This window comes from Dicentrarchus labrax, unplaced genomic scaffold, assembly GCF_905237075.1.
Source record: "Dicentrarchus labrax unplaced genomic scaffold, dlabrax2021, whole genome shotgun sequence".
NCBI lineage: Eukaryota > Metazoa > Chordata > Actinopteri > Moronidae > Dicentrarchus > Dicentrarchus labrax.
The window spans coordinates 2,062,826-2,090,117 of record NW_026136723.1 but is presented as its reverse complement, the minus strand read 5'-3'; the positions used below and the strand labels follow the sequence as shown (position 1 = coordinate 2,090,117).

At 39.0% G+C, this 27,292-nt stretch overlaps 3 protein-coding genes and 1 long non-coding RNA gene across 24 annotated transcripts in view; 2 read left to right on the top strand and 2 right to left on the bottom strand.

Moving 5' to 3' along the window:
• The window catches only part of LOC127357398 (collagen alpha-1(XIV) chain), a 179,159-nt gene that overhangs the window by 18,828 nt on the left and 133,039 nt on the right, over positions 1-27,292 (bottom strand). The window lies entirely within an intron of this gene.
• LOC127357402 (CD209 antigen-like protein A) overlaps positions 1-27,292 on the top strand; it is a 33,039-nt gene that overhangs the window by 1,155 nt on the left and 4,592 nt on the right. The window contains exons 2-9 of one of the 2 annotated variants that reach the window (XM_051389597.1): positions 632-728; positions 3,243-3,467; positions 4,379-4,498; positions 5,361-5,441; positions 6,087-6,149; positions 6,428-6,570; positions 7,691-7,818; positions 8,290-8,909. In XM_051389597.1, the coding sequence (XP_051245557.1) occupies positions 3,305-3,467; positions 4,379-4,498; positions 5,361-5,441; positions 6,087-6,149; positions 6,428-6,570; positions 7,691-7,818; positions 8,290-8,413 (822 nt within the window). In that variant the 5' untranslated portion in view covers positions 632-728; positions 3,243-3,304 and the 3' untranslated portion in view covers positions 8,414-8,909. The other variant, XM_051389596.1, reaches the window with a different exon arrangement.
• LOC127357406 (uncharacterized) overlaps positions 9,053-27,292 on the bottom strand; it is a 32,792-nt gene continuing 14,552 nt past the window's right edge. The window contains exon 2 of the long non-coding RNA XR_007882251.1: positions 9,053-9,247. This is a non-coding gene — a long non-coding RNA (uncharacterized LOC127357406). The remainder of the gene's footprint in view (positions 9,248-27,292) is intronic.
• LOC127357400 (CD209 antigen-like protein E) overlaps positions 9,263-27,292 on the top strand; it is a 31,816-nt gene continuing 13,786 nt past the window's right edge. Inside the window, exons 1-7 of one of the 16 annotated variants that reach the window (XM_051389583.1) lie at positions 16,898-17,353; positions 18,181-18,300; positions 22,740-22,850; positions 24,805-24,894; positions 25,017-25,112; positions 25,499-25,561; positions 25,860-25,999. In XM_051389583.1, coding sequence (XP_051245543.1) covers positions 17,191-17,353; positions 18,181-18,300; positions 22,740-22,850; positions 24,805-24,894; positions 25,017-25,112; positions 25,499-25,561; positions 25,860-25,999 — 783 coding nt within the window. In that variant the 5' untranslated portion in view covers positions 16,898-17,190. Of the gene's footprint in view, positions 10,823-11,024; positions 11,136-16,839; positions 17,354-18,180; positions 18,301-20,784; positions 22,538-22,739; positions 22,851-24,804; positions 24,895-25,007; positions 25,113-25,498; positions 25,562-25,859; positions 26,000-27,292 lie in introns of those variants that run through there. The other 15 variants (XM_051389580.1, XM_051389579.1, XM_051389584.1 and 12 more) reach the window with 15 other exon arrangements.

Here is a 27,292-nt window from a genome sequence, read left to right as displayed (position 1 = left end):
TCTAACATTAAATGTCATGTTCTTATCTTTGCAAGATAAACTCAAGTTGTGGCTGGAAAAGCCTAACAGCTACTTTTTCATTACGTGGCGTTTGTATTCCATCATTTGATCCTGTTGAACTGAAAACAGTTACTGTGCCACACAACTCAGGCTCAAATAGTTTCTTATTTCTTTTCTGTCAAACTACAGCAGCAACAGTAACAACTTAATGTCATTATCAGTGGAAAATCTAAATTCTGCTGACGTTGCCCTAGCGTACTTGACAAACCACAGATCACATATCATTTTTCATAAGCTCAAATGAATGTTGACTAAAATTAAATTGCTGTTGAATTATTACTAAATATTAGTGTTAATATATATAACTTACATGGTAGTAGTAATATTGATGAAATTTTAATATCACTTATGAGAAGATTTGCACTCAAGCCCATATTTAAGATTTTATTGTAGAGTTTGCCTGACATACGTACATATATTTTACACTTTTCATATACTAAAAAACTACTAAATACATATATTTCTTCTACTTCACCATGGAGGATGTTTTTTTTACCCTCAGAGACGGTTAAGACATGAAACATAGATTAACTACCATAGAAATAATTATCTTCTCTTTTTCACTCTTCAGGAATTTGTCTGAATCTGACTGAACAGTCAGTGAAAATAAAGGATTGGCCGGAGCAATGGGAATGGAAATCAGTGGACAGATCCACACCATCACATATGTGAGAAATGCTTTAATGTTTTATAATTATATAATGTTTTTATAATAATTGTTGTTGCTCGATTTCTTACCTATTCTTCTTCTTCTTATTATTATTTTTAGCCCCCTTCGACTGCATTTTTGCCCCCCTGAACATATACGAAAAGTCAATTTTATTTGGCAAAGTGGTCAGGCCTTGTGAAAATGGGGATATTCTATGCGTCGCTTCCGGGTCTGCCACTAGGTGGCACTACTATCATAAAAAGTGCGTTTAGGCTAATAACTTCTGCATAGTTTGTCGCACATTCATAAACCTTGTATCCACGCGTTCGGTGAATGGAGCTGAATCTCCTCATATAGGCCCCGCCCACTTCCGCCTATAATTTTTTTTCGTTAGAGTGCGAAATGTCCTTAAACTACTTTTTCGTGTTACTCCTACACGCTTTGTCCGATTCGCACAAAATATTTTACCTAGCACCTGCGGACCGCCCTGGCAAAAAGAGTAATTTGAACATTTTTGAAATTTCAAAAAATAAGAACGCTATAAAATTCCAACTTCCTGCAGATTTTTCATCAAAAAAGGAAGTGGATCATTTCTCCACATTGCTATGTTCGATTGACACCAAACTTGGGTCCATAGTTCCCCATGTCTTTCTTAGGCATCGTGCAAAATTTCAGACGATCGCCTCTAGGTGGCGCTCTTTTTAAAGTGAAGAAGTTTATATCTCCATAACGGCACGTGTGATTGAAATGAAACTTGGTACGATGCTTCCCCATGGCTCCCTGAGGCTCGCTAAAAAATGTGTCAACAATCCGCCACTAGGTGGTGCTCTGGTGGCATGATAAATCACTGTGCGGAGACCGTAATAGTTATGAATATGAAATTCACAGGGCACGTGTAGAGTAGTGCCTGAAGCTCACATACCAAAAATCGTGTTCGTCGTGTGTATAGCGCCCCCTACAGGATTAAAAAACAGCAGCCCCGGCGCCACGTTTCACCGAAATGTACGAAACTCGTTAGGCACGTGTAACATGCCGGGACGTACAAAAAAGCCTCTTGGACCCATACCCGAAACGCCACAGGAAGTCAGCCATTTTGATTTAAATTTTCACTTTCGGCAAACTTTTCGCATTGTATGTGAACGAATTCCTCCTAGGTAATTTATCGGATCTGCTTCAAAATTGGTCAGTACAGTCAAAAAATGGTGCTGATTAAAAGTTGTGCTATTTGTGCATGTACATTAGAGGGCGTGTCCGGGGCGTGCCCTCAAAGTTGGCCATAGTGAATTCCGCGTGCATTTTCTGTGATTTTTCGCGTTGTATTTGAACGAACTCCTCCTAGGGAATTTATCGGACCTACTTCAAAATTGGCCAGTACAGTTAAAAATTGGTGCTGATTAAAAGTGTGCTATTTGTACGTTGAAAGGCGTGTCTGTAACGTACCGTCAAAGTTGGCCAGGTTGAATAAAATGTCAGACTATGATTCCATTTCCGGCTTTATGCAGTGATTTTCAGCGTTTTTTTTGCGTTGTATTTGAACGAACTCCTCCTAGAGAATTTATCAGATCTGCTTCAAAATTAGTCAGTACAGTCAACATATGTTGTTGATTAAAAGTTGTGCTATTTGTGACTGTACATTGAAGGGCGTGTCCCTGGCGTGCCTTCAAAGTTGGCCATGTTGAATTTTGCAGCCATTTTCTGCAATTTTTCGCCTTGCATTTGAACAAAACTCAAACTCAAACAAACTCCTCCTAGGGAATTTATTGGAAGTACTTAAAAATTGGTCAGTACAGTCAAAAAATGGTGTTGATTAAAAGTTGTGCTATTTGAGACTGTACGTTTAGAGGCGTGTCTGTGGCATGCCGTCAAAGTTGGCCATTTTGAATTCTGTGGTCATACAAACTGATTGAAAAGTTGAGCTATTTGTGACTGTACATTAAAGCACGTGCCAGTGACAACTTGTCCATTTCAGCAGATTCGCCATAAAATAGTACTCATAACTTCAGTGTGCAATGTCCAATCTCCAATAAACTTAAAATGTTCTGAAATAGTTTTGACGTAAACACGTCCTCATAACTTCAGCGTACGTGGTCCAATCTCAATGAAACTTCACGTGTTTGATAACAGTCTCGCCTTGAACATGTCTACATGACAACATTCACATAGTGATAGCGCCACCTTCTGGCAACAGGAGGTAAGCACTGTGTGGCGATTTTGAGCTGATTTACGTGACATTTTCGTGTTGTGGTCCCCACGTGTTACGATGGCACGCGACGCGGCCGGAGCCCGCCCCGAGTTGCATGGAGTGCGAGGTCCCGCCCAACGCTGCTTGCAGCTTTAATTAAAATTATATCCAATAATTCTTGTTTTGTTGCTGAACAACTGTGAAATCTTCAAAATCATCAAACATGAATACATTGTTTGAAAGCTGTTCAGTTTCTCTATGAGGTATTTATAATATACCTGTGAAAATAACATTTCCTGTCTTCTGCTTCCTCTGTGTGTGTGTGTGTGTGTATGTTTGTGTGTCAACAAGGTGTGAATAAATGTGAATGGCTCAGTTAGCAGCTACTGTTCAGTTGTTCCAGTCCTCTCAAGATGTCCTCAGATATTTATGCCAAACCAGATTTGTCAAAGAAGGTGAGATACAACAGAAAGGTGAAGGAAGACAACGTAGAGTGGGAGGAAAGGGAGGTGGTTATCTACGAGAGTGCAGATGCTATCAGAGATGATCAGACTGATTTTCAGTCACGTGAAGGAGGTAAGTGACAAATTATAACAAATCAATATTATAAATTAATGTATGCTTCTAATGTGTAAACTCTAAGTTTACTTTCAGTTCAGTTTGTTAGTCCAGCTTTCCAATCCCATCAGCGTCTATGTTTGTGTATGGTATGAGTCCTTATGTTTAATGTTCTACTAATAAAATGTACCAGAGCTTTCTGGGTAGAGGACTCATTTTCAAGTGTTGGGAGATGGTCACCCGCCTACAGCCGGGGTCTGCTCGAGGTTTCTGCCTCTTGCCACTGTCGTTAAGTGCATGCTCATGGTGGGAATTGTTGGGTCTCTGTAAATAATAATGAGTATGGTTTTGACCTGCTGTCCTCAGATAACTTCTGTTATGATTTGGTGCTATAGAAATATAGATACATTGAATTGATGTTATTTGTCGGCACCAGAGTTTAAATTGCTACAAGGTTTTTAAAACACAACCTGAATCTAATATGTTACTGCTTTGGGCATCGTTCTTATTGGGTACGGTAACATTTAACAGACAAGTATCATTTCTGAGAAGTGGGGAAGCATCAACTCTGGTGAAGACAGAGTGGCAAAAATAACAGAGAGCAACCACAGGACAGGAAGGAGTGCAGGGCAGCATGACAACGTCTGTTGAATATCATTATTAGTACAGAGCCATGGTAGAGAGAGAGACTGAAGAGGTGATGCAAAGTCAATATAACACACACGTTTCACAGCAAACAATAATTGGTTAATATAACAGTGTTTAAATGAGTTGATTAAAATCTGTCTGAATATTTTGAATGATTTATAATGCTAAGACTCCATTTACAGTTGTGTACAGATGTCAGGAGTAAAGTGTTAAAAGTATGATGATTGGACCCATGTTGTTTGCCTTTAATGAACCTGCTCTCTGTGTGTTTTCTACCTTAGGACCGCACACTGAGAAGCATCGTCCATCCGTCCAAAGAAGACCTTTCAGGGCTGCTACACTGTGTCTGGGAGTGCTGTGCTTTCTGATGCTAACTGGAATCATCATCTTATCCATACATCGTAAGATAAGATACAACACCCCACACCTACTGAGCACCAAATACTGAACCAGTACACGATGTATGATTCTTCAAAATGGATGCAAAAAGGCCAACTGTATGTCTGTGAACCAAAATTGATAACATTTCTTACATTATTTCTTATTAATAACATGTAATACTCTTTGTCTAATTTCCCTCGCCATAGATTTATAAGGAGCCAAAAATATTGTTACACTTCTGTCTAACATTGTGTTGTGCACTGTTGCTTCACATTACAAGAATCTGCGATTCAGTTAACTAGTGGACAATCTCCCCTCGCTCTGCCTCTCCTGTACAGTCTAGTGACAGTCTGCTCTGAAGAGAAACAGAGAGAGATGTTTCCTGGTGCAGACACAGATGTCATTCGGTACCACAATGTTTTAGATTGTTATGATAGCCTCCGTCATTTACAAAGAGACTCCTTCACACGTTGCCCACCTGCTGTTGTTAAAACTGAATCAAGGGTGAAAAAACTAGTTGTGCTTTTTGGGTGACTTCATAAAAGTTACTGCTGAAGAAAGTCAACAGAGACACACAGGGTGAGAGAAAAAGAGAGAGGCAGAGCAAGTGTGTGTGTGTGTGTGTGTGTGTGTGTGTGTGTGTGTGTGTGTGTGTGAGATATAGACCAGAGTTAGTAGGTGTGTGTGTGGCTTGTAGATAAGCTTGTGAGCCGGGGAGAAGGGGCTAACACTGAATGGTGAATTTACAAACAGTTGGGAAAGATCCTACTCAGTACGCCTTTAATTATGCACAGGGAGTATAACTTGATTTTATATTTAATTTAAAGCAGAATGATTTGGTGTTGTTTTTGTGTCTGTTTCTTATTTTGTTCTTCTCCACAGATACTTCAGTAACATTTGAGCTGCAGACCAGATTGAACAAACTGAGCAACAACAACAGTCAGCTTCATGGAACAATGTCAGGTAAGAAAACTTTAAAAACAATAAAAACAACAGCTGATAGCAACAAGAAAGCAATAAAATATACGGGATCCAACTTCACAACGCTTACTTCGTATAAATATTGTCATATTGTCTTACTGATTCTATTGTTGTTTTTCTCGAGTCATGGAAGTCAACAACAGTCAGTTACAGAGCAGTTACGATGCACTGAGTAAAAATCACAGCCAGTTACAGGATGAAGTGAAGCAGCTGAAGGATAAAACTTAAAGTGCGTTATAAAAAGTTTCAGTTAACACCGGCTGTTGAACTGTTTTGCTGTTTGAATATTTCTGTTAGAGACAGTAACAGAGATACAAAACCTGAGTGAAAAGTATTTACAGAGTTAACAGCCTGAAAATAAAATGATGCTGGCATTAAAGATCTTAAATTAAAGAGTGTGACTTCAAGTTTTACCAATTTGACACTGAATGACATGAAATCTATGTTTGAAACACTTCTGACATTAAGGGAAGTGTCCTGAAGGATGAAAGAGATTTGGATGCAGCTGTTACTTTAAATCCAAAGAGAAGCAAATACCAAATATACAGGATCCAACTTCACACCGCCTATCAAGTACAAACATTGTCATATTGTCTTACTGCTCCATCTATTGTTGTTTTTCTCAAGGTATTAAAGTCAACAACAGGAAGTTACAGGATGAAGTGAAGCAGCTGAAGGCTAAAATTGAAGGTGAGAAATTCTTTTAAAATATCTGTTAATGCCAGTATTGTACCAATTTACATAATATAACTGAATTTTACTTTTAATTATAGCTGTTAAACTGTTGTGGAATATAAATATTTCTCTTTGAGACACTAACAATGGAGATACAAAACAGGACAGTAAACAGTCTGAAAGGGAAAGGTGACAAGAAAGTAAGATCTTAAACTAAATAGTGAAACTACAAATCTTATCAATGTGACACTGAATGACATGAAATCTATGTTTGAAACACTTCTGACATTAAGGGAAGTGGTGTCCTGAAGGATGGATGAGATTTGGATGCAGTTGTTACTTTAAATCCAATGAGAGGAAAACCTGGTCTTACAGCAGATCTGACTGTCAGAACAAAGGAGCAGATCTGGTGATCATAAACAACGAAGAGGAACAGGTGAGAGTGTTTGTTACTGAGTGTGTGATCCTACTAACTGCCAGTCATCTGTTACTTGTGTGTTTGAGCTGCTGTCAGATTTATTTGCCCGATTGGTCGGCCTTCAGGTCCCGATTTGTAAGAGTGTTCATTGACAATTGATTCTCATACAGTGCCTCTAATTCAACCTGCAGTCACTCTGTGTACTGTGTAGACATTTGTTGACCACTTCCCTGTTGCTTTTCTCAATGAGCTCTGACCTACGGTTCTTTTAAGGCTGTAAATATTGTTCTCATGTTTCACACTGTGAGTATTTTAAGGCTTGTTTGGTTGTAGGTTTAGATATTTCCAAATGTTATTTTCCAAGAGAAAAGCAAAGGGACTGTTTGTAATCTTTGGATGGAAATTGAAGATTTGAATCATGGAAGAATGTTCATAAATGATCATAACCAGATCTGATCTCAGCTCTTCCATCTAGCCACATTTTAGTAACTGAACCCGATGGCAGATAGAGGAGAAACTGAACAAACTTTACATTGAACAACTTCTGCAATCCTAAGGGATATAGAGTTTATGGAACAACAAGAAATGAAATGTAAATATTTGAATATTAGTAAACAGAATTTTACATTTTTGTAAAAACACGTTCAAAAAGCATTCTGATAAAATAATAATGAAACTTTCTGATCAGCACTAAAGCTGCAGTTCCTTCTGCATTCTCTGTTTCTCTTCTGATTATAAATTGCTTTCTTCACTTTCCTCCATCACAAATGTGTATTTATTATCTGACTGTTATTGAGTCCAGTCCTCAGTGTTTGGTGTACGAGTGGATCCCTCTGTGTCTATTGTAGCTTATTGTCAAATGAACAGAAAACTAAAAACTAAAACTACAGTTTGTCATGATGTTATATTAATTATTGGCCCATAATACACTGTGTTTGTACGTGTGTGTTTGTGTATATTGTGACAATGGTTGGTCGACAAGAGGAACTGAATTTCAGTGTTTGTGATTTTTGCAGCAAGGAGGAACTGAAAAGTTCAGACAGATTTTCTTTTTCCTTCAGACACAAAATGACTTTATTACAATAGAAATACTGAATTATGAACAGAGAAATGATTATTGTCTGTTGTTAAATAATAGAAATTTGTCACTGAGCTGAATTCGATAGGAAATTCCTGGATTGGACTACAGGGAACAAATGGAAAATGGACAGGATCAGGAACGGTATGGGAATGGAAATGGGTGGACAGCTCACCACTGACACAAACGTGAGACATTTTAATGTTTTTTTCTATCACATTTTCACTAAAATAAGTATGTTTTAAAACTGAAAATGTGCTTATTGAACCAGCACAATATCAGCATACAGTATACTGTATATTACAGTATATGCAGTATACTGTATTAATGCAGGCTCCAGGATCAACATGTGTTTGACAGAGAGAAAACTTCTCAATTCTGTCAAATAAATGTGATTAAAGTTCCTGTAGCTCCTGTCTTTGAGGCTGATTCCTATAAAAATAACTCCAATAAATTACTGAAAAAAGAGAAATAAGGTTATTGAACAAGGTTTTATTAGTGAATTGGCGGCTCTTACAGATTATATTAATTAACAAAGCTGAAATACATGTTTAGGAAGTTATTAAAAACTGTTATTGATAAGAGATAATGTAAAATATTTGAGGTGAAAATCAACAGCTTGCTGTGTTTAAAAGGAAAATATTTTCTTTGTCCTCCAGGTTCTGGGCATCGGGAATGCCATATAGTTCATGGAACCAGTACGCAGCAGCATTCTGTGATACACAAGGAAAATGGAAAGTAAGCAGTTCTTCTGAGTATAAAAACTGGATCTGTGAGAAATAGATTTCTTGCTTTCTTTAACAACAGAGGAGTGTGCAGTTTTGTCAAATCAGATTAATTTACGTTTTACATTTGTTCAGTTGTTTATTCTGTGTTGCATGCTGAATAACCTGGATTACACAGATATTGTTTCTCTGCTATACATAAGGCTGGTTGGAAGTCATCTACACAACTACACATACACTTACTCTGTAGCCCTACAGGATTATTACAATTAATGAACTGCAGCTTCTTTTTACTTTGGTTAATTCATAAAGTTGTATTCAGTTAGATCTGTCTGTGTTTATTACGTGACAATAATGCCACTGCTGCCAAGTTTTTCCTGTGTCCCCTTTGATACACCAGCTGCTAATATCACTTCCCACTGAGAAGTTTCACCAGGAGAGTTAAACATCCATGGAGGTTCATGTTAAGACTCTTCAGCCTGTTTAATGTCAAACTGTCTTCCTTTCACACAAAGGACTGCAGTTCATGTATCTCACCCTAACAATAACTGTAGGTTTCCACCAGGATAAAGACATTTCCCTGATCTTTACCGAGGCCTAATTTACATTCATTGCAAGTGTCTCTCAGTTAGCTCTGTCACAAATCTGAGTGCAATCATTATGTCATCTCTGTCATAACATTAGTCTTTATTTTGCAGTCATGTGTTACTTCCTGTTTTATTTTGTAGTTGTCCTCCTCTTGTGTTCTGTGTTGTTTTACTTCCTGTCTTTGTCTTTTCCCCTCTAGTTTGATTGTTTGCCAGCCTTGACTGTGTTCACCTGTGTCTCGTTAGTTTTCCCTCACTATATATTGCCTGTGTTTCATTCTCCCTCTGCCAGTTTGTCTTTGTACCTTTGTGTCTGATGTTCCAGCTTTTCCCCTTTGTGTTGGTTATTAACATGGATTAGGATTACAGATTGTTTTTGGACTCTGCCTCTCCTTATCTGGTTTTGTTACTTGTGTTTCGTGGACCTCCTGTGTACCAAACCTTCATTTGTATTTAGTAAAGATTTTAAGACTTCAAGATCCTGTGTCATCTGTGGTTTCTTTTGGGTCCCTCGTGGTTCACTCAGTCCTAACACCTTCTAAATTCAAATCGGTTGCAGTACTGCTCCAGTCCAGTGGGTGGTGATAATGCACAATGCAGATCTTCTCATTATGCCTCATCCTTTCACAATTCTCTCACTCTTTCTAATCAGCTATGGGTGTTCACTCATTCAGTTAATCCAATCAGTTTCAGCCACAATCTCCTCCAGCCAATCACGTTGCTCCTGTCAAACTATAAATCTCCTCTCTGCTGCTTTCAGCTGTTATTTCAGTGTGAAATGGTTGAGACCCTCCTCCACCCCTTTCACCTCCAGTTCATCATTTCCAGATCATAAGCATTCTCTTCATTCCTTCATCACCACCACCCTCAATCGGTGGGTTTCCTGTACTGATCACGGCTTCACCGAGCCCCTCAAATATAGTGACGTCACAATGGGGTCTAATTAGACATTTAACAGTCTCATCTTCACTGTGCACTGTCCATTATATTTATTCATTCAAATGAAGTCTCATCTGATTGAAGTTTAGCTACAAGAACATGTAAGCTAACTAGCTAATGATGCACACATATGCATTAAACCACTAAACATGGAAGACTAGTGTTAGTTGAGCCATTATCATAAGGGACAGACCTTGTAGGGGTCCACAGAACACTTACTGACATAGTTCCACTTGGAGGAGTAAAGATTATGGATGCGTTTTGGAGACACGATTAACAATGGTCACTCACTGTGGATTTCTATTCTGCTCTCCTCCATACTTACATCAATTATCTGCTCTTTGTAAGTCACTAGTTGTGCAGGTAGCAGAGCTAATTCTAAAGATAACTGTCTGGTCGCAGCACGTTTCCTGTGTCAGAGATACAGTATGTCTGTGTACTGTATTCTGTGTGAATGTCAGCTCACATCTCTGCTGCTGAAAACCTTTTACTTCCTCAATCTCACTGTCAGTAAATAAAGACAAAAACAAACAAATTCAAATGTACTTTTATATTGTTTATCTGAAGGGTTTCATGATTCCATTGACTGAACCACTGAATTAACCATCTCACTGTGAGTCAAGTTTAAGTTAGGTGGGCTTTTCTTCTAACAGTAAAATGTGTTTAGTTGTGTATCTGTGTGACTGGTCTTGTCCTGCTGTCACTTCCAGTGTTAAAGGCTGTCCAACTCAAAGACAGACACACAGACAGTGAAGCCTCTTCAAGAATAGGTTCAGTTCAGTTTTTCAAGATGTCTGTAGATATTCTTGCTGCACCAGATTTGAGCTTGAATGTGAGATGTACCAGAAAGGTCCAAGAGAACCGAGGAGAGGGAGAGGAGAATCAGATGGAGATCACAGAGGATGAAGAGTATCACGTTGATCTTGGGCCACAAACAGCCAGTAAGTTTCCAAATGACTATGTTAAAATTAGATATTGATAATTCACTATAGGTTATTATCAGGAGTGTTTGTGCTGTAATCTGGTGCCACAGGATTCTTATTGAGAGTGTCAATGAGTAACAAATACTCCACAGTTCAAACAGCCCACTCCTAACTTCAAACCAGCATAATCAAATGTTCTTTATGTATTTTGCTTCTTTAGGAGCACAAACTCAAAAGAATCGTGCAGCTGTCAAAAGAAGGTGTTTCAAAGTCACTACAGTGACTCTGGGAGTGATGTATCTTCTGATATTGGCTGGAACCTACATTCGCTGTGAGGAAGTAATTTTTTAATCCAAACTGTCATATCTTGAGTCCCTCTCTGCTTTTTACATGTCGTGTTTGAAGCTTTTCTCTGTTGGATGACATAATAGGTGTATGTCTATGTATTTTACCATCATGTGACTTTCTTCCTGTGATTAATGACGTCTTCAGTCATTTTGGAACTTTTTGTGAAGAACACTAAAGCTACTCAACACAGGTTCAGACTGGTTTCGCTCTGTGTAGAAAAGGATGTTACCAGAATTTGTGAACACAATTCATATAGAGTTAGGTGAGCACTGTCTTAATGACTGCCATGTATACTGTCACTTCTTTGTATACAAACCAGTAGGCACATGTATCATGTGTTGATGTACAGAAACAGTCTCTTGGAGCCACACCCTCAACACAACAGGAATTTAGAATCTTTTCAGTCATTTTTTGTCATTTCCACGCATTGTACTTGAACACACCCTCACTACAGATTAAACTGGATCGACTTCAGATTGGGTCGGTGCAATCTAAGTAATCTGACTGTAACTAGAGGTGAGCAATATGACTATATTTATAGTGTGACGATACAGTAACATCTGCAGCTCAGGATTCACTAATTTCCCCCTCCTAAGTAAAAAAAAGTATATTTTTAATTTAGTCTTTTCAATTGATTTCCTCATAAAACTATATGGAATTGACAAACACATAGCTCTTATTTTATATAGAAAATACTGGTACTAATACAAATAATAATAATGTCAAAAAAGGTTCAAATATTTACAATTTAATTATTATTATTATTTAATGCTTTCCTTGTGTTTGTCTCCTCACTTTTGAAGACATTTTCTCTCTGTACTGTAAATCACTTCAGACCAACTGTGTAAAGTGGGAAATAAACAAAGTTGAGTTTTTGTATGTTAATGAAATTATTGTTTCTTCTTTCAAAATCTTTTGAGCATCTAATGAGCAGTTATATCTTTTATGCCTCTCATCAGATATTTCAGTCGCTTTTGGAAAAAACCCAACTGCAGACCAGATACGACCAACTGAGTAACAACTACAGCCAACTCCAGGGAACAATGTCAGGTAAGAAAGGTTTTAAACACATACCACAAACATACAGGATCCAACTTCACACTGCCTACATGGCATAAACATTGTGATATTGTCTTACTGCTCCATCTATTGTTGTTTTTCTCAATGCATGGAAGTCAACAACAGGCAGTTACAGGATGAAGTAAAGCAGCTGAAGGATAAAATTGAAGGTGAGAAATTCTTTTAAAATATCAGTTAATGCCAGTATTGTACCAATTTACACGATATAACTGAATTTTACTTTTAATTGTAACTGTTAAACTGTTGTGGAATATAAATATTTCTGTTTGAGAAAGTAAAAATGACAGTCAAGTACAGTAAACAGTCTAAAAAGGAAAGATGACAGGAAAGAAAGATTTTAAACTAAATAGTGAAACTACAAATCTTATCAATTTGACACTGAATAAAATAAGTTTGAAACACTTCTGACATGTAGGGATGTCGTGTCCTAAAGGGTGGAGGGAATATGGATGCAGTTGTTACTTTAAATCCAATGAGAAGAAAACCTGGTCTTACAGCAGATCTGACTGTAGGAACAAAGGAACAGATCTGGTGATCATAAACTACGAAGAGGAACAGTTGAGAGTGTTTGTTACTGAGTGTGTGATCCTACTAACTGCCAGTCATCTGTTACTTGTGTGTTTGAGCTGCTGTTTGTGTACAATGGTTGGTCGACAAGAGGAGCTGAATTTCAGTGTTTCAGATTTTTGCAGCATGGAGGAACTGAAAAGTTGCAACAGATTTTCAAATAATAGAAATTTGTCACTGAGCTGAGTTCGTATGGAGATTCCTGGATTGGACTACAGGGCACAAAGGAAAAACGGACAGGATGAGGATGGGAATGGGAATGGGTGGACAGTTCACCACTGACAGAAACATGAGATGTTTTTTTATTTCAATCACATTTTCTTCAAAGTTACTGTTTGTCACTACAATAATTATGTTGTAGATGGAAAATTAAAATGTGCTTATTGAACCAGCACTATATCAGCATACAGTATACTGTATATTACAGTAAATGCACTATACTGTATTAATACAGGCTCCAGGATCAACATGTGTTTGACAGAGAGAAAACTTCTCAATTCTGTCAAATAAATGTGATTAAAGGAGCATTTCACCCGTGGAAACATTAATATTTATTGAAAGTGGGTTATATATGTAGTCGAAATGTAACATACATTTTGAATTTGGTGCCTATTTGACCGAGAAAAGAGAGAAAGTGACTTTAGGGCGCATTTGTATTAAAGACAACAACTCCCACAATGCACAGCTCCGCAAGCCGCTCCCACTAACACTATCAAGGACTACAACAACGTGAATGTGAACCATTTATTTACAGAAAGCCAGCTCGAGCCAGTCCGGGCTCCTCGTCCGCGACAGGTTCACTGCCTCGGCTGCAGAAGCCTCAGCTGCTCTTCGCTATATTGCGGCTCATAAAGGTAGCCACGAACATCTGATTCGACCATCATACTTTCAAAATTTCTTCCATATTAGATTGATTACCATAGTCGTAACGTCTGGCTCGACAGCGCCTCCGCTTCGCTTCCAAACAAGATGGCGGTTATATTTTTTAGTTTCTGCAGGTGAAGTCCCACCCACTGATCTGTAATAGGTCTGTAGCGTGAGTGAAAAAAAAATGAGGAAGTAGTGTTTGTAGTCTCACCCCTCTACAGAGATATGAGACTTCCTGCTTCCAATGACGCATCATCGTTTATTCTGTGTTGCATGCTGAACAACCTGGATGACACAGATATTGTCTCTCTGCCATACATAAGGCTGGTTAGAAGTCTTCCACACAACTACACATGCACTTACTTACTCTGTAGCCCTACAGGATTATGCTAATAAGTGGAAATACAAATGGAATTGCCGGTTCCCTTTGCTGTGGTTAATTGATAAAGTTATATTCAGTTAGATCTGTCTGTGTTTTTTCTGTGTCCCCTTTGTTACACCATCTGCTAATTTCCACTTCACACTGAGAAGTTTCACCAGGAGAGTTACACTTTTGTTTACATTTTACAGCATATGAGTCTCTGGTAGTTATGTCACCAATCTGATTGCAGGTAGTCAATAAAATAAGGCACAATGTGCTCCTATTAAGACTTTAAAGACTGGGTGCTGAATCCTAAATGTGTTAAATCATAAAGAGAAAGACTAGAACAGCACTCCCATTTAACTGTTTAATATTGCCACATGGACGTTTCGGGGAAGATGCCCTTGTTCAGTGTGTATTCTGACAAATACACAATGAATATACACAGATTGGATTAATTATAGGCTATAAACACCTGCATAACAAGTACATCCCTATAGGAGGAGCAACAACCTTTCAAGGCTCAGAGTCACATGACATAAAATACAGGAAAACTCAAAGAGCCTGTTTACACCTGCTAGTAGAATGTGTCTTGGGTGATCCGATCACAAGTGAACTGTTCTAAATACAGTATAAACGACCGCTGAGACGCATTGAGATCCCATCACTCAAACCATTTGCAGAAGTGGTCTGGAATGTATTGGACTACATATCCTTTGCAGTGTAAACGGTAATGCGTCCAGGGCAACATTGAATGGCGCCTACTCGACTGACATCCTGGAAGTACACACAAAACACACCTGTTTGGTTCGCTGTAATGCAAATTATGAGCCTGGGCTCTTTTACCTGCCAAAATAAGAAGCAGATGATTGTGAACACACTGTCTGCTTCAATTGAACTAGTAACCACAATACCCCCAGACACCACCTTAAAAGAATTACACAATTTTGGGAGTTATTGAGTGATGAGAAACTTTATAAACTTTGTGAAACGCTATCCACAACAGATTGTTAATTAATTTGGTGTTCTTGTAAATTTGGGAAACATTACACATTAAGTTATTTCTTTCTTGGTTATTTCCCAGTGTGTTGGCCAGACGGTGGTACAACAGAAACATCTTTCCCTCAGGGCTGGTAAAAGGCTAGTGTGCCATTGAAGTTAAAATAAAGGACATTAATAATGTACACTGACTGACACAATTTTGAGTGGGGAACAGCCATATAGTGTTTATCTGCATGTAGAGCGGGGAAGTGAGATCCACAAGTGGTCACTTCATACCATTGGGAATGAGGGAATGAAGGAGGTGTATCCAATATGTCTCCCTTTGGAGAAGGATTCTGTCCCTATTGCCACCTCTCTGTGGCAGCCTCACTGTCTCAATGCCCATTAAAACGCTGTTCACTCAATTTGTGGTTATGACTGTTAAAGTGTCTCGAAACTGATGATTTAAATTAAACTTCATTTCATGTGTCCCATATGTGGATTAAATGCAGATGCAATTTAACACATCTTTGTTTCCACCTTGCAACAACAATGCTACACTGTATACAGTGTATTCGCATTTGAAATTAGTCTCCTCAGATATAAAACAAATTTCTTTGCAAACCCACTGATTGCACCCATCAGTGGATCAGCAGAGATAATGTTGGAGTCAGCCCAACCTAAACAGCGTCTGCGTCTGTCTAAAAACCTCCATGACCAGAGATGTTGTGGAACACGGGTAAATGTTGGAGCAGCAGGCGGCTTTTTATTTCAATGGACTCCTCCTAGAGAATTGATCAGATCGACTTCAAAACTGGAGAGTAAACGTGTACACACAATATGTGTATTCACATATGTATCATGTCAAGATGTACAAAAAAGCCTCCTGGAGCCATATCCTACTTGAACAGGATGTTGTAACTTCAGTATACATCATCCAATCTGCACCAAACTTTGTGTTTGATGAGAGTTCCAACATGAACACATCTACATGCAAATATTCAGTCATACTGGAAGTGCCACCTACTGGCAACAGGAAGGAAGCCCTTTATGGCAATCATCTTGTGATTTCTGTGAAATTTACGCGGTGTGGTGTATGCGTGATATGCTGGTACATGACACAGCTGCAGAACATCCCGATGAGCATGGAGTGCAATCACTGCTTGCAGCTTTAATTATTATTATTAACATTATATTTATTTATTACTCATCATAATTATTATCATCATCATTATAATTATTACTAGTTTCTGCTAGTATAGTTGTTAGTTTCGCAATAGATATTGTTGTGCATCGCTGTCACTGTCATACTTCTCTCTACCTTCATGCACCACAGTGGATGAAGTAACTTTTACATTTGTTTCTTTAATACCTTTGGAGGATTTGACCTGATGGTTGTAGTAATGGAAACGTGAGGGTCTCACCACAAACATTTTCAGGCCAATCTGCCCTACAGTAGTAAATGATCTAATATTGTTTTCTAAAGCAGGATATATATTTTAACTGATCAATTGTGAAATCTTCACTTCAATGAACATGAAAACATTGTTGAAAAACTGTTCAGTTTCTTTATGAGGTACCAAAATATAACTGAGAAATGAACATTTCCTGTTTGTGTTTGTGTGTGTGTGTGTGTGTGTGTGTGGTGTGTGGTGTGTGTGTGTAAGTGGGGCATTCAACCATGGTGTGAACAAATGGGAGATAAACTATTAACACTTGTATATTGTTGTTGCTGACGGAAACTTTGTATCTGCAAACTCCAACTCACAGACTATTTCCTCATTCTTTTTATTAACAAAGACAAAATGAAATTATTTTCAGTTTTACACCCATGTATTTAGAGTTTGTCTAAATTGCTTCATAAATCAATAGATTGAGAATTCAGTGTCCAAGCTGAAGTGAAGGCAACCACCATCCTGGAGTTGGAAGGTTTATGAGTGCATGTGTGTGCCTCTGTTGCATGCTGGTACTTCCTCATTTTTCTCTACTGAAACCAAAAAGAAGCCGGGTGAAGAAACACTGACAGCAGCATCAGTACAGTATATTATGTTATTACATTTATATCTTCCATAGTTAGTACTGCATTCTGTACTACTATAACAGCAGCGTGGTGACCGATCAATGCAGTGCAGTTACAGTCAGTGAAGTGCAGCTACTGTTCAGTTGTTCCAGTCCTCTCAAGATGTCCTCAGATATTTATGCCAGACCAGATTTGTCAAAGAAGGTGAGATACAACAGAAAGGTGAAGGAAGACAACGTAGAGTGGGAGGAAAGGGAGGTGGTCATCTATGAGAGTGCAGATGCTATCAGAGATGATCAGACTGATTTTCAGTCAAGTAAAGGAGGTAAGTGACAAATTATGACAAATCAATATTATAAATTAATGTATGCTTCTCTTGTTTGAGTCTGGGAGTGTCTTTTAATCATGTTGGACTAATGTGTAAACTCCAAGTTTACTTTCAGTTCAGTTTGTTAGTCCAGGTTTCTGCCTCTTGCCACTGTCGTTAAGTGCATGCTCATGGTGGGAATTGTTGGGTCTCTGTAAATAATAATGAGTATGGTTTTGACCTGCTGTCCTCAGATAACTTCTGTTATGATTTGGTGCTATAGAAATATAGATACATTGAATTGATGTTATTTGGTGGCACCAGAGTTTAAATTGCTACAAAGGTTTTTAAAACACAACCTGAATCTAATATTTTATTGCTTTGGGCATCGTTCTTATTGGGTACGGTAACATTTAACAGACAAGTATCATTTCTGAGAAGTGGGGAAGCATCAACTCTGGTGAAGACAGAGTGGAAAAAATAACAGAGAGCAACCACAGGACAGGAAGGAGTACAGTGCAGCATGACAACGTCTGTTGAATATCATTATTAGTACAGAGCCATGGTAGAGAGAGAGACTGAAGAGGTGATGCAAAGTCAATATAACACACAAGTTTCACAGCAAACAATAATTGGTTAATATAACAGTGTTTAAATTAGTTGATTAAAATCTGTCTGAATATACATGACTCCATTCACAATTGTGTACAGATGTCACCCAACCACAGATCAAAGCAATGAAACTACAGAGTAAAGTGTTATCAGGAATGAAAGGAAAAGTATGATGATTGGACCCATGTTGTTTTCTTTTAATGAACCTGCTCTCTGTGTGTTTGCCATCTTAGGACCGCACACCGAGAAGCATCGTCCATCTGTCCAAAGAAGACCTTTCAGGGCTGCTACACTGTGTCTGGGAGTGCTGTGCTTTCTGATGCTAACTGGAATCATCATCTTATCCATACGTCGTAAGATACAACACCCCACACCTACTGAGCACCAAATACTGAACCAGTACACGATGTATGATTCAGCAAAGCCTTTCTCACTCACGTTACAAGAATCAGTGATCGATTAACTAGTGGACAATCTCCCCTAGCTCTGCCCGTCCTGTACAGTCTAGTGAAACAGAGAGATGTTCCCTGGTGCTGGGACATTTCTGGGCTCAGGGTCTGAGGTCGGGACTCTATAAAAACCTAGTGTCTGCTGTCTCTGCCGACCTCCTATGCTCTCCAGTACAAGCAAATCTGATTGCAATCAGTCTAAATGAAATAAGAGGCAGTACTATTCTAGTCCAGAGGGTGGTGATAATCCAGCAGCAGCTGTAACTGCCAAAAACAGCCACAAGAGAGTTTAGTTGATTTCTGTTTCACTGTTAGTTGAGCCATTATCACAAGGGAAAGACCTTGTATGGGCTACTTCCACAGAACACTTACTGACATAGTTCCACTTGGAGGAGTAAAGATTATAAATGCGTTTTGGAGACACGATTAACAATGGTCACTCACTGTGGATCTTTATTCTGCTCTCCTCCAAACTGTTTTACATCTATTATCTGCTCTTTGTACGTTACTAGTTGTGCAGGTAGCACAGCCAATTCTAAAAATAACTGTCTGGTCGCAGCACATTTCCTGTGTCAGAGATACAGTATGTCGGTGTACTGTATACTGTATGGGCAACCATTAATGCAGTTCAGTCAGCCAACTCACGTTTGGAATGTTTATTAAGCAGTATAGCATATTTAGATTTTGGCGTCTAGGCTCCGACCTCATCACTCCCCGTAGATATGTTCACATAGAGATATTGGGGAGTGATGCGCAAATACCTTAACCCCCCAAAATAGCACGGAAGGAGCCTGACGCCATCAGTGAAACATTCTATGTGTGGACCTTACACCGCTGCGGTGTGGCCATTCCCCTGAAGCACCTTGGTCCCAGTGGAATACACTACCTAGTGAACTGCTATGTGTGGGTTTTGCCGTGTGGTTTTCCCTATGAGCACCTCAAGGCATGAGGGAATATACTACTTAGCAAAGTTTTTATAAATCATGCTGGAACATTTCCCATATAGCAAAGATATAGATACTCTAAACCCAGCAACCACCTGATATGCAAATATATGATTAATCAATTCAATTTGTATAGCGCCAATTCATAACAGAAGTTATCTCAGGACACTTTCAAATAGAGAAGGTCTAGACCGAACTCCTTATAACATTACAACATTTACAGAGACCCAACAGTACCACCATGAGCAAGCACTTGGCGACGGGGGCAAGGAAAAACTGCCTTTTAAGAGGCAGAAACCTAGGACAGACCCTTCGGCTCTAGGTGGGTGATCATCTGCCTCGACCAGTTGGGGTCAGCAGATAAATATTTTAAATGCATTAAGGGGAGCGGGAGCTCATGAGTTTTGCATGGTCAAAATCCCTTCTTGTGCAGTCTGACATTAGCCTTGGTAGATTGGTTGATGCAGCCAGATGGACAGCTACGGTTGTAGCTGCGCCAATCTTAGATAGTGAAGGGATAGTGTTCGTATATACATATACATATACATATACACACACACACACACACACACACACACATATATGTTCGCAATGGAAGAATTTCGAGGAGCTGAGAAAACAATGATAAGACGTTCTGTTTTTGTTGCTTGTGGAAACATCTAAGAATATACTCTGAAGAAGGAGAAGGGAGATTTTAACAACGACCTAACATTTATCCTTAATAACCTCTTCGAAAAGAAGATCCTTTACTACCTCGGCTCTGGAATAGCCAGGTTTTTACAGACATGGGTCACTTTTAGACCTGCTATTGGAGGCTGATTTACAGAAATTAGCGCAGATTTTAACTGTGGCTGAGATTTGCCAGTCCTTGCAGAGCAGTTCTTGAACAGAGGGAAGTTGTTAGATAATGTTTGTGATGATGCTAACAGCCGTTTAGCCACTAAAACTAACTTTGTTTTAAACTAAAGCTGAGTTAACTGACATAATTTGTGTCAATTTAATTTTTTGTGTCATTTTTTAAAATCAATTAATTTATTTTTATTATGTTGTCCACTAAAAGAGAAATATCACTACCCAAACATCACTCTAAAACTGGAAAATGTAAAAAGCCACCGTGTCAAGTTGTTAACAGCAACCAACTATCAGCTAGCTTAGATTCCAGCTAGTTAATCCTTATACTTTTATAATAAGAATACGTTTTAAATGCATTAGTGGAACGAATGGCTGTTAATACTCAGGCCCTCAAGGTCTAGTCCTAGCATCGAGATATCTCTGCAGCAAACTGCAGCAATAGCAGACTAGTGTTTTATAACCTGTAAAATGTCTGCCGATAGTGGCAGGACGACTATATACCCCATCTAGTTCTGACTGAATTCTGAATGTACATTGCAGATTTGGCAGAGAAGGACTTATGATACTCCTAAAAGACCCCAACACAAACTTCACATATGGAGTTTCTAAAGGCGCCAAAAGCAACGCTGAGTTCTGACACCTTGATTACTATCTTCCAAAACTATGGAAAATCTCCACAATCCACAAGTCTTTTGTAAGCAGATCAGAACCACATTACACAATAATATTAATAATAATAATAATAATCGCCACAATCATTATAATTATCTTAATAACCATTATAATCACCATTACATCGCAATCACCATCATTACTACCATCAACAACGTCATTATCATTATTTATTTGTTGTTTATTTCCTTCCCCATCTGTTTCTCTATTACTTCCTTAAGCCTGTCAATATAGATTTGTTCATATAAATGTATTATTATATTAATTGCTGAGTGAGAAACAGATTACCTGTTAGAATTTGACTCCTGAGGGAATCAGGAATTGCTACTGCAGGGGTGCAGGAACCCAGAGCTCATTGTTGGAGCTGGGACTACAGTTCCCAGAATCCTGTGGGGTGTGATGTCAGCAGGCAGCGGACAGGTTGAGCGGTCTCACAGGTAGCAGAAGATGGCCCTGGTTGTTTATATTACGGGCCGAGGAAAACGCGTTGTTTTCAGGGTATTAACTGATGACAGAGCGGATTCCACATCGTGGAGACAGAATGATTCTTCAGTATCGGGACCAGGATCAGATCTCCTCGAGAGGAACATAGTCGGCAGGGGAGATGCAATGTTTGATTAGCGGCGTTTAAACCTGAGTCCTGGACAACAGTGGAGCTCTCTTGAACCGAGAGGTAACTGAAGAGCTCTTCATGGTTAAGGCCGGATGGAACTGAGATGTAGGGAGCATACAGCATCCAGGATGCGGTGCACGGGCCCGCAGGTGAGTCGTTTGCGGGTGATGCGGCCTCAGCAGACTGAGTCTGGGTGTCGGGGATGAAGCCAATATCTTCCCCTCAGACAGAGACTCACTCCCCGAGACAGAGATGGTGAGAGACATAGTGACCATAAAGCCGAAAGGTAGGATGACAGTCGCATTTACAGTAATAGTCAGATTAATCAATAACTGAGAAAGCTTACAGAGCAGCAGGCAGCAATACGGATGCAGGGCAACAGCGGCATTGACAGAGCAGAGGGAGAGCTGGGAAATTGTGCAGTTTAAATAGACCGCCAGATTGGAGGGGAGCACTTGGTTAGTGATTATGGAATAAGGCATGTCATGGGTGTAATCAGCGCAGCTCGAGTTGACTGCCTGAACCAGCTCGCAGGCTTCGCTCCATCTATGCACAATGTCAATGTCAGCTCACACCTCTGCTGCTGAGTCAAAACATTGTACTTCCTCAATCTCACTGTCAATAAATAAAGACAAAACAGCTTTATTTTTTAGATTCAAATGTACTTTTATATTGTTTATCTGAAGGGTTTCATGATTCCAATGACTGAACCACTGAATTAACCATCTCACTGTGAGTCAAGTTAAAGTTAGGTGGGCTTTTCTTGTAACAGTAAAATGTGTTTAGTTGTGTATCTGTGGTTGTGGTCTTGTCCTGCTGTCACTTCCTGTGTTAAAGGCTGTCCAACTCAAAGACAGACACACAGACAGTGAAGCCTCGTCAAGAATAGGTTCAGTTCAGTTTTTCAAGATGTCTGCAGATATTCTTGCTGCACCAGATTTGAGCTTGAATGTGAGATGTACCAGAAAGGTCAAAGAGAACCAGGGAGAGGATGAGGAGAATCAGATGGAGATCACAGAGGATGAAGAGTATCACGTTGATCTTGGGCCACAAACAGCCAGTAAGTTTCCAAATGACTATGTTAAAATTAGATATTGATAATTCACTGTAGGTTATTATCAGGAGTGTTTGTGCTGTAATCTGGTGCCACAGGATTCTTATTGAGAGTGTCAATGAGTAACAAATACTCCACAGTTCAAACAGCCCACTTCTAACTTTAAACCAGCATAATTAAATGCTCTTTATGTATTTTGCCTCTTTAGGAGCACAAACTCAAAAGAATCGTGCAGCTGTCAAAAGAAGGTGTTTCAAAGCCACTACAGTGACTCTGGGAGTGATGTATCTTCTGATATTGGCTGGAACCTACATTCGCTGTGAGGAAGTCACTTTTTAATCCAAACTGTCATATCTTGAGTCCCTCTCTGCTTTTTCTAATGTCGTGTTTGAGGCTTTTTTATGTCAGACGACATAACAGGTGTATGTCTATGTATTTTGTGAGTTTCTTCCTGTGATTAGTGACATAGTGAGTCATTTTGTCCAAGAGACTTTTTGTGAAGAACACTGAAGCTACTCAACACAGGTTCAGACTGGTTTCGCTCTGTGTAGAACAGGAAGTTACCAGAATTTGTGAACTTGAAAGACATAACTATACACAAAAACCAGTAGGCACATGTATCATGTGTTGATGTACAGAAACAGTCTCTTGGAGCCACACCCTCAACACAACAGGAATTTAGAATCTTTTCAGTCATTTTTTGTAATTTCCACGCATTGTACTTGAACACACCCCCACTACAGATTAAACTGGATCGACTTCAGATTGGGTCAGTGCAATCTAAGTAATCTAACTGTAACTAGAGGTGAGCAATATGACTATATTTATAGTGTGACGATAGAGTAACATTTATTGTTTCATATTTGCTCTATCATTTATTTTATTGGATCACAAGTCACACTCTTCTAGAGTTCATATGAGAGAAATATGTGCTCTGAAGTGGTCGATGAGGCAGCGATGCAACAGAAAGCAAGTGTTTCACTAGCTCACCAACTAGTTTCATCTGCTCACCTGGCTCTCTCTCCCCCATACACACACACGTGGACACTGGCTCGCCCGCCTCTTCCTGTGAGAGAGAACCTCTCGTCACAAACAACTCAGGTTTTGAATTTTCATCCACGATTCTCTTTTTACGAACAGATGAGGCTTGTGTGGTTGTGGTACCGTACTGTACCTTTACTGTACTTGCAAAATATGTGACTCAGAGTACCAGATAACGCTCTCTCTCTCTCTCTCTCTGTTTCTCGGTGGTTAAATGTGTCGCTGTACGTTAAAATCCCTGGGTGGACGGCCCAAGTAAAGTCTAAAGTAGGAGACACTGAGACATTAATATTTGATGCTTAATTGAAATTTTGCTCAAAAGTTATAATTAAAAGCAGAAAAATAATCAAATATGAGTGAGTACATTTTATTTGTTATGTATATAATTCAAACTGTGATAATAAATAGGTCTTTTTCCATGTGGTCATTTTATATGAACTACTGATTCATTGAATTAACAGAAAATGTTCTATACTGTGATATATATTGTTATTGTAATATTATATTTTGGTGATATCACACAACCAGAGTTGTAACATGACTGTAAATTGTCCAATCAGCCCTAAACTTCATATGTTTGATCAGAGTCCTGGACTGAACACATCTACATGCCAATATTCAGTCATAGCTCCACCTACTGGCAATTGGAAGTAAGTCTTGTATGGCAATCATCATTTGATTGACAGCAAATTTTGATTGTGTGGTCTACACATGATATGCTGGAACATAAGGTATAATTAGTGGCCGTTCTCTAGTGTCACATAGTGGGCACAGGAAGTAATATTTAAGTCCTCTGTGCTGCTATTTATTTTTTTTATTTTAAACTGCAGCTCAGGATTCACTTACTTTTCCCACTCCAAAAGTTATAAAAAGATTTTTTATTTATTTAGTCTTTTTAATTGATCTCTTAAAAAAAACTCTACAGAATTGACAAACACACAGTGGTCATTTTATACAGAAATACTGGTACTAATAAAAATAATAATAATGTCAATAAAAGTTCAAATATTTACAATTTAATTATTTTTCACTTTAATGCTTTCCTTGTGTTTGTCTCCTCACTTCTGAGGACATTTTCTCTCTGTACTGTGAACACTTCAGACCAACTGTGTAAAGTGTTGGAGTTTTTTTATGTTAATGAAATTATTGTTTCTTCTTTCAAAATCTCTGAATGAAATTAAACTCTGTATGAACATCTAATGAGCAGTTATATCTTTTGTGCCTCTCACCAGATATTTTAGTCACTTTGGAAAAAACCCAACTGCAGACCAGAAACGACCAACTGAGTAAAAACTACAGCCAACTCCAGGGAACACTGTCAGGTAAGAAAGGTTTCAAACACATACCACAAACATACAGGATCCAACTTCACACTGCCTACTTGGTATAAATATTGTCATATTGTCTTACTGTTTCTATTGTTGTTTATCTCGAGGTATGGAAGTCAACAACAGTCAGTTTCAGAGCAATTACGAAGCAATGAGTAAAAATCACAGCCAGTTACAGGACAAAATGAAGCAGCTGAAGGATAAAACAAAAGGTGAGAGATAAAAAAAAATTAAAGAACTGAACTGTTTTGCTGTGTGAATATTTCTGTTAAAGACACTAACAACAGAGATACAAAACCTGACTGAAAAGTATTTACAGAGTAAACAGCCTGAAAAGGATTGGCATTAAAGATCTTAAATTAATGAGTGTAACTTCAAGTTTTACCAATTTGACACTGAATGACATGAAATCTATGTTTGAAACACTTCTAACATTAAGGGAAGTGTCCTGAAGGATGGAAGAGATTTGGATGCAGTTGTTACTTTAAATCCAAAGAGAAGCAAATACCAAATATACAGGATCCAACTTCACACCGCCTATCAAGTACAAACATTGTCATATTGTCTTACTGCTCCATCTATTGTTGTTTTTCTCAAGGTATTAAAGTCAACAACAGTCAGTTACAGGATGAAGTGAAGCAGCTGAAGGCTAAAATTGAAGGTGAGAAATTCTTTTAAAATATCTGTTAATGCCAGTATTGTACCAATTTACATAATATAACTGAATTTTTCTTTTAATTATAGCTGTTAAACTGTTGTGGAATATAAATATTTCTCTTTGAGACACTAACAATCGAGATACAAAACCTGAGTAAAAATGACAGTAAAGTACAGTAAAGAGTCTGAAAGGGAAAGGTGACAGGAAAGTAAGATCTTAAACTAAATAGTGAAACTACAAATCTTATCAATGTGACACTGAATGACATGAAATCTATGTTTGAAACACTTCTGACATTAAGGGAAGTGTCCTGAAGGATGGAGGAAATTTGGATACAGTTGTTACTTTAAATCCAATGAGTGGAAAACCTGGTATGACAGCAGATCTTACTGTCAGAACAAAGGAGCAGATCTGGTGATCATAAACTACGAAGAGGAACAGGTGAGAGTGTTTGTTACTGAGTGTGTGATCCTACTAACTGCCAGTCATCTGTTACTTGTGTGTTTGAGCTGCTGTCAGATTTATTTGCCCGATTGGTCGGCCTTCAGGTCCCGATTTGTAAGAGTGTTCATTGACAATTGATTCTCATACAGTGCCTCTAATTCAACCTGCTGTCACTCTGTGTACTGTGTAGACATTTGTTGACCACTTCCCTGTTGCTTTTCTCAATGGGCTCTGACCTACGGTTCTTTTAAAGGGGAACTTCGGCAGATTTTTACCCTAGTCTTGATCACTATAGGTCCCCGAGTACTGTCGATAGGAAAAAGGACGACCAGAATTGGTGCTAGCAAACTGGAGTTCCTGCAGCTAATGGCCAGAGCTCCCAGTTAGTTATAATACACTTTGTGGGGGCATATCCTAAAGAGTGCTTTTGCTCCTCTTAACAGACACAAAATGCAGTTAAAATGTCTGTGCAACATGCTCAGGGCCCTTACGTGACAACAACATGCCTTTTCAACTCATACGTTGTGCAGAAACCGTACAAACAGTACTGTCACCTCCCTGTTTTTCCACCGCTCGCTTCACCGAAAGCCCAGAATAATCGATCACAGAGATAATGCCTTCACGACGAAAAACAGTTTATTTCCCCCTCAACAATGTCCATGTCTTCACACACTACTCTCCGATTTGCACACTTCCTGCAACAATCTCTTCTTCTGCGTTTCCCTGCAACAAGTGAATTCCCACGGGACTTCAGCCCGGACGGTGTGGAAGCCATCCACGGAGACGATCTGGTCCGTAATGTCCCTGTGCAGCCATGTCTCAGTGAACCACATCAGACTGCACTCCCGGTACTCCGGGTGGCGCTGTTAGCTCGTCCATTTTGTTGTAAAGGGACCCTCTCCATAAGCCCGTCCCGTCTCAACCCTCCTCTCATTCCCCGACGTTGCTTCCCTCCTCTGCATCCCCGGTGTGTTTTCCTCCAGAGTTCAGGTGGTATATCAGCTGCTCTGGCCACTACGCCGGCCGGCATTAGCGGGATCAGCTGTTCTCTGGAGTAAACAAAGGCGGCGTGTTCCGGTGGAAGCAGCATGATAACAACAACACGTAGAAAAGCACGAAAACTCTCTGAAAACAACCTCGTTGGAGAGGACGGGACTTCACATAGTTACAGTGAAGAAACAAGAACGAACAAAAGAGAATAAAAGTTAAGAAAGTTAAAAACTTTTGCGCATGTGCACATGGCTTTTCTACGTGTTGTTTTTATTATGCCGCTTCCACCGGAAGCATAAT